This window comes from Schistocerca serialis, chromosome 2, assembly GCF_023864345.2.
Source record: "Schistocerca serialis cubense isolate TAMUIC-IGC-003099 chromosome 2, iqSchSeri2.2, whole genome shotgun sequence".
Lineage (NCBI taxonomy): Eukaryota > Metazoa > Arthropoda > Insecta > Orthoptera > Acrididae > Schistocerca > Schistocerca serialis.
The window spans coordinates 327886234-327898932 of NC_064639.1; the positions used below are offsets into that span (position 1 = coordinate 327886234).

The 12699-nt window shown below is 37.4% G+C and overlaps 1 protein-coding gene across 1 annotated transcript; it reads right to left on the reverse strand.

Annotated features, from left to right (window-relative positions):
• Positions 1–306: 306 nt before the first annotated feature.
• On the reverse strand, positions 307–8066 carry LOC126455537 (alpha-tocopherol transfer protein-like). Its single transcript, XM_050091288.1, has 3 exons — positions 8003–8066; positions 3334–3479; positions 307–1244 (listed from the first exon to the last, which is right to left on the reverse strand). Exon 3 carries the CDS (start codon positions 1241–1243, stop codon positions 449–451), a length of 795 nt encoding a protein of 264 aa, XP_049947245.1. The 5' UTR covers position 1244; positions 3334–3479; positions 8003–8066; the 3' UTR covers positions 307–448.
• Between the last annotated feature and the right edge of the window lie 4633 nt (positions 8067–12699).

Here is a 12699-nt window from a genome sequence, read left to right on the forward strand (position 1 = left end):
CAGGATCGAACAATTAGTAACTGAATCATGAGATTCCTAAAATCTCAAAATATGTTAAAAAATATATATATCACACGAATAAATAACTTCATATAAATCACTAAATCAGCACAAAAAAGCATAATACTTGTTTCACAAAATCTATGCTTCTTACACAAAAATAAGTACCTTAAATATGCACTTCATACTACTTTTGGCAAGAAGGCCAATAATACTGAAAAATATTCATTCAATACAACAATACTCAAGCAACAGCTTCATCAATTTGTACCTTAAAATCAGTCTGTTTCACAATAGCAACCATAATACTTCTTTGAGTCACATTATCATGTTAGTAACTTAAAGCACAGAAAGACATTGCATTCAAAAGAAATTGCTTAAGAACTTTACCTGCAACAACTCATTATAGACATTGTCTCATTTGAAAATCAAAATTATAAAATGAAATTTAGTCTTTGGAAAATAAGCTTTGCAGTGCTGCAAGTCTTTTAACATGATCAGCATGAAGATATTCAACACAGTCCAAAACACCACCATAGTCTCTAGGGAGACAGTTTCGTGGAATAAATTCATACAAGGAGTCATATCCATCAGCTGCTGGATGAAGATGTAAGAGTGAAAGCAATTCCTTTTTCATGAATGGCTTCGTGAGACTCATTATTCTTCCCATGATTGGAACAACATTTACAATATGTATAGCATGTAAGCGAATAGGCATACCCTCCTGTATGTACTGGAAAAACTTCCTAAGTAAAGAAATATTAAGTTTAGTGAGATGGCCACTCTGGACTCCCCTCATATCAAAAAGCATTACATAACCTGGTGACGTTCCATCTGAATGGACACAGGCATCTATCATCATCAACAATAGTTTAATTCCATCACTGAACACATACCTGGAGGGCTCATAATTGCATAGACTATGAAGCAAAATAGTGTGACCAGCAGGGTCACAAACTGGCAAAACAGCATAATTTAAAGCTGAAAGTGCCATCTGCAATTCTGGACGTCTAATATCTCTGTTTGCAAACAACTCTGGAGTGCCGTTACGTATAGAGAAATACACATTAATGCACTTTTTTGTTCTCTCAACATTAAAATAACAGCTATGGTAGAAAATTCTCAGCTGGTGTTCTGTCAGTAAGTACCGTTCAGCAGCAGCCCACTTCCTCAGGCTCTGTATGTCACTTGCGTTACCTTCACTCTGATGGGACCCAGAACTGCTTGTTGCGGCAGCCATCATACTGAAATCAGTGAATAATTTTGTACTTGAATGACATATACCGCTTGCAATAAAGCACCAATTTTCAAAATTTTGTCAGCAACGCACCAACTATAAATTTCACAAACTCAAATTGGCATGTTTTCAGTTTTTAATATCTTTGAACTGCAGCTCATATTGAGAATATATACTCAGTGAGTGAGTGAGTGATGCTTTACATTATGTGCATGTTTATACAAAAAAGTGCATTATACAGTTTTCGCTGCTGCAAGATGATAAGCAGCCTGCACTGGAACATAGTGGTGTGGATTCTTCATTGGCACCACCACCCAAGGAAATTTTGTCAGATGGGGAAACAAAAGGCGAAATCTAATGTAAAATGTGAACCAGTCATCTGAAGATGAACCTGTCGATCTGAAAATGGTAACAGCACTGCTTAAACAAATAAATACCAAAGGAAGAAGTAGCTGGTTGCTGTAATCTTTTATGTAAGAGTCAAGCTATAAATTATGATTACTATTAATAATTTCAAGAAATGACTTCTGATCATCAGAAACATATGGCTCCCCACACTAAAAACGTTCACTGTCTCAATGTTGGCTGCATTTACTCTCAACAGCCCCCCCCCCCCCCCCAACACACACACACACACACACACACACACACACTTGTCCCTGATATGCACACACCCAATAAGTGGAGTAAAAAGAACATTCAACAGATTTTCATTTCTGTATGCCCAACTCTCATAATTACATGCCGATAAATCCAAATGCATTTTTGGTGACAATGATACAGTAAGCTCTATGTGCAAGTGTGCAGAAAACATCAAGGATATGTTCTTCATATGACCATGGTTGTAATGGGTGACCTGTACTGCACAGGATGAGGGTGCAGTTGTGTAACAAACTAAACTTTTGCTGTTCTCCACTTCTGTGCCAATAACTCATTTTTCATATTAACATGAATCTTAACACAGTTTGTCTGTAGCGTGTGCCAGACATGCCAAAACTTCAGTCATCGCACCTGTCTATCACAATCCATGACATTATCACTTACTACATATCAACGAACTATAATGTTTCGCACCACTCACATGTTCAATATTTACAGAGCAGCTGGTATCATCATACTGCACTAGATGGTTGCAAGAATCACTGTGAATGGCCTACCAACCCACAAGAGCAAATTTACAAATTATTAAATTGGTTGTACATTAGCAACCATCCAGTGAAAGATCATAATTTTATGAACTATCATCCTAGGACTTATCAATAAACCCAGAAATATGTTCCTATTTGAAAACATACCCAGTAAAATAATTTATTTATCTAACAGTTTCTCCAAAGATCGAACATCAACACAGTAACAGAATTACTCTCAAAATGCCAGAAAGGCAGTGTGTGTTACAGTCATTATTTTACACTGAAAGTGTAACCATCTTAGTTATCATACTGAATGCCCAATATTTCGATTTAGAAAGCACAGCAAAGACAGCAGCAGTGGCTCACTCAAGAGACTAGCATGATTCAGGTGGGATGAAACACAGAAAACTTGCCTCAATCTGGTGCTAAAGACATTCAAATTGTTGTCTTCATGAAGCAGCCAGCATTTTTGGAAGCAGGATGGAACAAAAAACAGGCATCAGCTTTTAACAGTGCCACTGTCACCACTACATAATCAGTTGTATTAAAAAAAATTATAATAATAATACATCAGTGCTAGTATCTTCTCTTTCTTTGCCTCCAAATCTAACCTACTCCTTGAGCTATTCTACTGATCACAACATTCATTTAAAAATCTAGCTTATTATTGGATATTAAAGGGCTTCATCAATGCACAGCTAATGTACCACCTTTTTAGCCAAACCTAGAGATTGGCTACTCTGAAGATAAGTCTGTCAACATTACAATCCCCATTTTAACAACACAATATCAGTAGTAACACCAAGGCCTACTTCCTCAATATGTCAATAGTCAAATCAGAGTGACACCCAAAACTTATTCCTATATAACTTAGTTAAAAAAACAATTTTGATTCCTGCAAAAATGTTCGTAAATAGAAAGCTTATATACAACATGAAAAATTGAGGAACTGCCTCAAATACTTACAATTATAACACTGAATTTGATGAACCATGACACAATTGCCTTTATATTATGGCTATTTTAACACCTTCATAGTCATATGTAACCCAGTTATACACCTAGGAGGTGTATAAGCAACCAGCAGTAATGCCCCCGACTTGAGGCCATGCCTAGCAAAAGAAATATTTGTTTAATATTTTTTATCACCATCATAATATTAAGTATGTTTTATAGTAATATAACAGAAACCACATATCACATATTTACTGCCTGGAACTTCACAGCAGGTGTGTATGCTTACGTATTGTGATTATGTTAAGTTACATATTAAAAGATAAGTGAATCCCACACATGCACGTCTATCTGCTTATTATTTTGGTGTATTCTTGCAGATAAAATAACACAAAATAACCTCTCCCAGGAAACTACAAATCATCAAAAATTTTTAAGGAGGACTTTTTTTTGTGCTGTTTGTACACCAAGCCACTTGTCTAGTCAGAATTGTTTGAGTAGTAGCTGCTTCAACGAGCCATTTCTAAGTGTTCATCTCAATCACATTCAAGGCAGTCTACATCTACATAGACATCTATACTATGCAAACCACCATGATGAGCATGGCAGTGTGTACAACCTATTGTACCTGTTATTAGGGTTTCTTCCTGTTCCACTCATGTACGGTGCACGCACGCACATTCAATCGATCATTCTACCTGTGCTCCATCGTACATGAGTGGAACAGGAAGAAACCCTAATAACAGGTACAATAGGTCATATACACTGCCATGCACATCATGGTGGTTTGCATAGTATAGATGTCTATGTAGATGCAGATCATATCTTCACAATCCCTATGTGAGCAATACTTAGGGTTTTTTTTCATATTACTAGAGCAATCACTTAAAGCTGGTTCTTCAAACTTCATTAACAGACTCTCTCGGAATAGTTTACACCTACCTTAAAGAGTCTTACAGTTCAGTTCCTTCACTCTTCCAGGGATTAAACAAACCTGTGACCTTCTCTGAATACATTCAATATCCCATTAGTCCTATCTGGTAAAGGCCACACACACTTGAGCAATATTCTAAAACTGCTCACACGAGTAATTTGTAAGTGATCTCATTTGTAGATTGACTGCACCTTCCCAGTATTTTTCGAATAAACCAAAGTCTACCACCTGCTTTACCCACGACTGAACCTATGTGGTCATTCCATTTTATATCCCTACAAAGTGTTACACCCAGGTATTTGTATCAGTTTGCCAATTCCAACAGTGACTCACTGATTTCATAGGCACAGGATATTACGTTTATTTTGTTTTGTGAAGTGCACAATTTTACATTCATGAACGAGTAAAGCAAGTTCCCAATCTCTGCAATAATGGCTCTGAGCACTAAGCGACTTAACTTCTGAGGTCATCAGAGCTTAGAACTAATTAAACCTAACTAACCTAAGGACATCACACACATCCATGCCCGAGGCAGGATTCGAACCTGTGACTGTAGTGGTCACTCGGCTCCAGACTGTAGCGCCTAGAACCACACGGACACTCCGGCCGGCTAATCTCTACAATACTTTGAAATCTTATCAAGATCTGACTGAATATTTATGGAGCTTCTTTCAGTTAGTAATTCGTTATAGCTTTTCGTTCTGCAAATAGCTTGATCTTACAATTAATATGTCTGCAAGGTCATTAATGTACAACATGAGCAGCAAGTGTCTTCAACACACACTTCCCTGGAGCACATTGAAGTTAATTCTACATCTGGTGATGAGACACTGTCCAAGATAACGTGCTGCATCCTCCCGACCAAAAAGTCCTCAAACCAGTCATAAATTTCACTTTATAGTCCATATGATCATACTTGTGTAGGCATAGTACCGAGTCAAATGCTTTTTAGGAATCAAGAAATACAGCATTTACCTGATTTCCTTGATCCAAAGCAAGATTCTACAACAAAGTGATGGCAAGGCTATTGGGTGGTAGTTTTGTGGATCACTTCTACTACCCTTCTCGTAGACAGATATGACCGTGCCTTTTCCCGAGAACTGGGCACAGTTTTTTGTTCGAAGGACTACGATACATTATAGTTTGAAGAGGGGACTAACTCAGCCACAAATTCAGTATAGAATCTGAAAAAGATCCCATCAGGCCCCACAGCTTTCTTCAATTTTTTATGATTTTACCTGTTCCTCAACATCAATGACACTAACACTTATTTCAGTCATCATTTCAGTGGTACGAGGATTAAATTGGGGCAATAACTGTAATAAATGTTTGTGTCAGTGATTTTGAGAAACAGGTGAAATCATATATTTGAAAATGGAGATAAGCACTTCAGCTTTTGCTCTGCTACCCTCAGTTTCAGTTCATCGCATATGCTAGGGTCTGGACTCTTAACTCAGGTTCCACTAACAGTCTTTACATATGACCAGGATTTCTTTGGGTCCTGCGGAAGATCACTCGACAATATTCTGTCACTGAAGACATTACGCATTGCTCTCTTTAGAGCCATATGCGTTTCATTCAGCATTTCTCTATCTATAGTCCTAAGTTGTGTTTTACACATATTATGCTGCAATCTGCTTATTTAGAAGCTTCTTCACAGTGACTGCATACCACAGTGTGTCCTTCCCATCATGAACCATTCTACTTGGTGCATATCTATCCAGTGCATGGCCAATTATTCTTAAAAACTTGAGCAAGAGTTACTCTACATGTTCTTGCCCTGTGCTGAAAGTTACAAGTTCCTCATTGAGATATGATACTACTGATTTTTATCTGGTTTACTAAACATATATATCTTTCTTCTTGTTTCTTGGTAATCACTGTTACCACAACCATGTCATGGTCACTGATACCAGTTTTGATGTGGACATCCTCAAAGAGGTCAGGTCTATTTGTTGTCATTAGATCCAATATATTTCCACCACGAGTAGGGTTCATAGCTACCTGTCCTAAGTAGATCAGAGAAAGCATTCAGTAAAGTTCCACAGGCTGTCTTATCACACCCACCCCTAACAAAACTGTAATTCTCAATTAATTTTTGGATTATTAAAGTCACCACCGATGATTACAGCATGATTGGGTAACTTATGCAGAAGTGAACAGAGGTTTCCTCTAAAGTTTTCAATTACATCTGGAGATGAATGTGGTGGACGATAGAAGGATCCGTTATCGGTTAGCAAAGATAACTTCTTCATAACAACATATTATGGAGCAATTTACACCTAGAAAATTGTGATAACATTAATAAAAATTTTAAATTAGCATAACCTAAAAGTTAGAAGGGAAGCTACTTTCTTGACCTATAGAGTGGTAATTTTCTTGAATAATGAGTAATATTAACTAGGTGTACTTAGAATTTTCTGAAGGAGGTGAAAATACAGTCGGCATTCTGAGTTATATGGGGAGTGATATTGGGGTTTACCCATCTGAATGTCTAAGAAATTATATTACAGCATAGTTCTCTGCAAGTCAACTCCCAATTCTGGAGTGTGTGTGTGTGTGTGTGTGTGTGTGTGTGTGTATATATATATAAAAATAATTATTCACTGAGTGTAAAGAAAAATAAAAACGACATTTGATGATAAAACTGTTAATTTAAAGGCAATAGGCTTGCAAGTGTTCTACAAACAGCATCACATTACAATAAGTCTGTCCCGGAAACATTATTATTTGTAAACATTCAGAACAGTAATAACTAATGGAAAATGGCAACAATTTCTACATTTAACTATCAAACATTCCTCTGAAAAAGGAATGATGCAAACAGAAGTAAGAATCTCTGAATACCAGTGCAGTAAATTAAAATCATAGCACAAACAATTTTCTTTATTGGATTGAAAATCTTTCTTCTTACTGATCTTTTTACTTCACACACATATTTGGAACAAATACAGTCACTGTCTAACAATAAACTTGGGTCAGTTCTTACGTAAACTTCTGTACAAAACAACCGTATGAAACAGTAACCTCCCTATTGGTTGTTTTTTTCCGTAAAGACACTGCAAATATGTGTAACTTATTAATAACTAACACATGGCTTTTACCAAAACACATTTTACAACGCACAGAATGCCATTCTATTACAGAAGTTCGCATACTGTAACAACTAGCTCGGGAATAGCTACGATTTCTAGCAATGTGCTTACTCCAGGTACTTGCCGGCTGTGGGGAATGTAGACTGAAATGAGCGAAAGATACAAGACGTTTCAACTGAATGGAACGTTTTAAAATTTTGCGCTAAACTGAGAAATTTATAGTTTTACGCAGAAATACACATAAATTAGGCAATTACACGGAGCAAACTATTTCTTATATTCAACGTCCTATTCCCTAGACACCATCAAAACTGGTTCCGCTAATACAGAACTTTCTTGCTCAGTTGTTTGACAGACTGCAACACACGATGTTTAACGTTTAAATTATCGTTACCAAATCTCTCTCGTTGTTATATGCAAACAGCTCGTAATCAGTATGTACTTTATTTTTTTGATACGTTGTTTCGTCGCGTAACTGGTTACAGCTTTCACGACTGCGAACAAATATCGATTAAATTTACAACACTTCAACTTAATAACACAATTATGACATAACTCCATTAACAAATTTCTCTCTCAATTTTAGCATGTGATGACAACAAATAAGATATATTTGGTAACCAACTCCATCAAATATTTGCAAACTACTAACTTTAACACCGTAGAGGTGTAGATTTTACAAACATCCCAGTTCTTCGGATCAATGCATCTTAAACGTCAAATGAAAGACAAACCATATGAGTGTCAATTAGTCGTTCGACAGTGCAACTATATCGATTTATAAAATCGAAACTCCGAAGACAGCTAGTTTCCCTATTTTCGCGTTGCCACTGCGTTGAATTAAATAACAAAAATTGCTAATAGTTCTAGAAATATAATACGCTGCTTAAAACATAACATCCGATATTGAATTTAACACGAAATAGGGAATATTTTGTATATAACTCTTTTAAGAAGGAGATATTGATTAAGTACTATATCTTCGTCGTTTACCAGCCATGGCTGGACAGATGCGTCACGAATACAATGTTTATCAACTAACATTTATACAACACCATATACATGATTTATATTACAAATAAAAGAAAATATTTATGCAGTGCTCAAAAACACATAGAACATAGAGAAAATGAAATATAACCAAACAGGAAAGTAAAACTTCATAGCAGCAAATGAAAATACCATAAAACAAAATGTTTACAAGACCATGTAGATCACACACATAAAGTTTCATTTTGGCAAAATATGTACTTTAAGTAAAACACAAAGTTAAATGTGAAGTTAACTGAGAACATAAAAAGAAGATTAAATTTAGGCAAAATTATATATAAAACAAAACAATATTTATTATTTTGTCCATTCACTAGAACCACTGTTGAAAAACTCTTCCATGAAATATAATGGATGTTGTTTCAAGTCCTGAGCAATTTTTTTCCGAGATAATTCAGGTGGCAGGGATTTCACTTCTGGAGGCAGTTGATTGTTCATTTTTTGGGTGACTGTTGGAAAGCTGTCTTATGTACTTGATAGGCGACACCTTGGCACTTCAATGTTCCTCTTACAGCGAGTGTCATGATTATGTATTTCTTGCTTATGCTAAAATTCCTTTAATTTTCTTTTATATAAATGAGGCAGAAAAACACATACTGGCTAAAAACAGTAATTATGCCTAGCCTGGTGAAAATAGGCTTACAGTGGTCCAGTCTTTTGCTAGAGGATATGACCCTGATGGCTTTTTTTTGTAATAGCAGCACGTCTTTGCTGCCTGAGGAGGGTCCCCACAACAACAGTCCATAGCTAATGTGGGTGTGGAAGAGTGCATGGTAGACTACTGTGAGAAACTGGTCAGTTATTACCCTCTTCATCTTCCTCAGGAGGTATATCACACGAGAAAGTTTGGTGCATACATATGCAGTGTGATCATTCATGGAGAGTTTGCTGTCAATGTTGCAGCCCAGCAAAGTGACAGTCTCCATGTTTTCTTGTCTTCAATGTTGGTTAGACTACATATCAAATGTTGGGTTTTTTCCTCATTGATCTTCATTTTGTTTATGATGAACCATTTTTTTATTTCTTCAAACATCAAATTTGATGCACCAAGAGCTTCTGCAGCTGTATGTTCATTGGCAATAAGGGTAGTGTCATCTGCAAACTGCAACATTTGACTATTACAGCTCATATCATTGCCATATATGAGGAATAGGAGAGGTCCTAAAACTGATCCTTTGGGCACTCCATGTTCCAGTTTTTGTTCAAGAGAAGTTGCTCCGTGTACTGATACTACCTGCTTTCGGTTTTCCAAATAAGATTGGAGTGTTGATAGAACAACGCCTCCAACACCATACCGTCTTAACTCGGCTATTAGTGTTGTGTGTGGGATGCAGTCAAAGGCTTTGCTGAGGTCACAGAGTGTCAGTGCCACACTCTCTCTCTCTTCAAAACTCTGTCGAATCGTTTTTAAGACGTCCAGTGTGGCTGTCACTGTTGATCTCCCTTTGCGGAATCCATGCTGTGTGTTTTGGAATAAGTTGTTTTCCTCAAAGTAATTCAGTACCTGGCAGTGCATCACAGACTCAGTAGCTTTGGCTAGTACTGGTACCACTGAGATTGGTCTGAAGCTGGACACCTCGCATGGATCCCCCTTCTTATATATTGGTACTGTGCACACCAGTTTACGGAAGTCTGGGAAGACACCAGAAGATAGACATTTGTTTATTGCTATGGCTAATGGCTGAGCTAATTATGCAATAATTTTCTTTAGCAGTGTGCAGGACATGCCATAGATGTCTACACTTTCTGAGTGTTTGTAGGAGTTCACAATTTTTATCATGGCTTCAGGGTTTACTTCCTTCCAGTTCTGAATACTGCAACTGTCTGCATTTCTTATGTTTGCAGTCGGATCTAGGTCAGAGTGTGGAATTCCACTCACTGTCTTTTCCACTATTCTGACAAAATATTCATTGAAGTCATCAGGACTACATGAATGTAAGCAGCAGGTAGTCTTCTTTCTGTTCTCATTTACAAGATTCCAGGCAGCTTTACAAGGATTTTGGGCCTCTTTAATGTATGTATCATTATATTTCTTTTTTGCTTCCTCTACTGCCTTCCTATAAGCTTTTTTGGCTTTTAGGTAGTTGCGGTGATGTAATTCTTTAGCTGGAATGTCTAAATCTGATTTCATTCGGTCCTTGCAGATTGTTACAATACACTTCATTTTATTGAGCTCGGGGGTGTACCATTGTTTCACATTGATAACTTTCTGCCTGCCTTGTGATTTGTCCATGGGATTCTTCACTGGTCTCACCAGAAACATGTCATCAAAAATTGCTTTTAAGGTTTGGAACAGACATAAGAAAGAATCACTGCTACTAACTCTGCAATTTTCTGCTGCCAGTTTACACAAGACAGAGCTGCTTTGAGATTATTTAGTCTCTCTACTTTAACAAATCTTCTTTTGAATTTGTAGATTGAATGCCATGTGCTTATCTGCAGTTTGCTCCCCATACTGGTTTCCATTACTAGCGCACAGTGATCTGCTATCATGGGTTCAACTACACTGAGTTTTTAATCCCAGATGTTGAGGTTGGTGATTATGGTGTCCAGGCATGCACCACCCCTTGTTGTGAGCTTATTTGCAATAAACAACCCATAACTGGTAATTAATTTCATAAAGACCCTCTCTCTGGCATCTCCATCACCTATGTGTATGTTAAAATCTCCACACAGTGCGATTTTTGACTTTAGGCGTGTTAGGTAACACAAACAGTTCTCCATATGCCCAATAAAATTCTCAAAGTTACCATCTGGTGAATGGTAAACACCAACAACAACTAAATCAATATTGGTTAATAACAGTGCAGCTAATTCAAGATCAAAATCCACACAAAAACTGCTTAAATCAATTTCCTTGATGCCATGATCTCTGTTGGCATACACAGAGACCCCACCATGGGTTGCAGTTCCTTGAAACCAAGCACTGGCAATGTCTAAGTATTCAACAAATTTATAGAAATCACCTTCTGCTTCAGCTAGCCAGTGTTCACAAATACATAAAACATCTGGTTTAATTTCTTCTATAAAAAACGATAGGAGATCCATTTTGGTTCTTATGCACTGCACATTTACACTTGCAATGATTACAGGCGTATGGTTTTCAGTACTATCAACATTCTTGTACAGTGATCCTTGATCCTTGTTTTTAACTTCATAATCCATTTTATTGGCATAATGGTTAGTCTCCAGAACAAAAAACGCTTAATTACAACATTTTTGGGCCATACAGCAGTGTCCATTAGCTTGTCTTTTAGATGAAAGTCTACACCAATCTTAAAACTACTATTTACACCCTTAGATTCCAATTTTTCTACATGAAAGTTGCTATGACCTGGTAGGATTTTCTTCAAGTCGTTAATTACGTTCTCTGCTGTCGTTCCACTTTTCACCTTTCCTAAATGAAACCATGCTCTCTTTTCCCCATACAGCATTCCTTGGTCATCACCAGTGCCTATTATTTTGTTCTTCCTGTCATTAACACTTGAATTTCCAACTACTGAGTTGGCATTGGTTGGAGGAGTTGATCTGATAGTCACTGTCTGTGGCAGTTTGCATGGTATAGCTGTATTTAGCGCTGTGTTATTTGTTTGTTGTCCTGCAGAAGTTGTTGGGGTTTTCTTGTCCCTATGGCGAACACTTCTTTTCCTAGAACCAGCATGTCTCTCCTTCGAAAGGCCGACTGCAGTCTGCAGAAAAAGATATGATGTTACCATCTCTGCCGGACACAGCAGATTATCAGCAGCTGAGACGTTTCCTGGAGTGGTACATTTTTATTGGCGTCACCTCCCGGCAATGACAAATGTACGGACACAGCTCATAGATGTACTCGCTGGCTACGACACCACAGGACACCGATCTGTTAAGTATGCAAGGCATTCCACGGTCCCCAGGTGAGCTGTTGCCAGCCAGTTTCACTTACTTATCAGATTCCCCAAGTGCACATGACTATAGCCATTGACATGAGTCAACCAGTAATCAGTGCAGTGCTCTGCCAACAAGTAAATCAACACTATCGATCACTGAAGTATCTCCCTAAAAATCGGCAACCATCCTAACAGAACTGCGGTGCAGATGATAAGGAATTATTGGCAATATACGATACAGTCAGATACTTCTGATCTTAAACAGATGCTCGGCCAGTAACCATTTTTACAGATCCAGAACCCTTTAGCTCTGCATTCAAGAATGTTAGCGACTGTTGTTTACTTATGCAGTTTCGATTTATTGAGTCCATAAGTCAGTTATCAACAGGCATTTGCCACGTAAAAGTTGCTACAAATTTAGTGGCTGACTCAG

What these genes read in the sequence shown, in the direction of transcription:
- LOC126455537 (XM_050091288.1), bottom strand. Translation starts at nt 1,243, where the DNA reads ATGATGGCTGCCGCAACAAGCAGTTCTGGGTCCCATCAGAGTGAAGGT.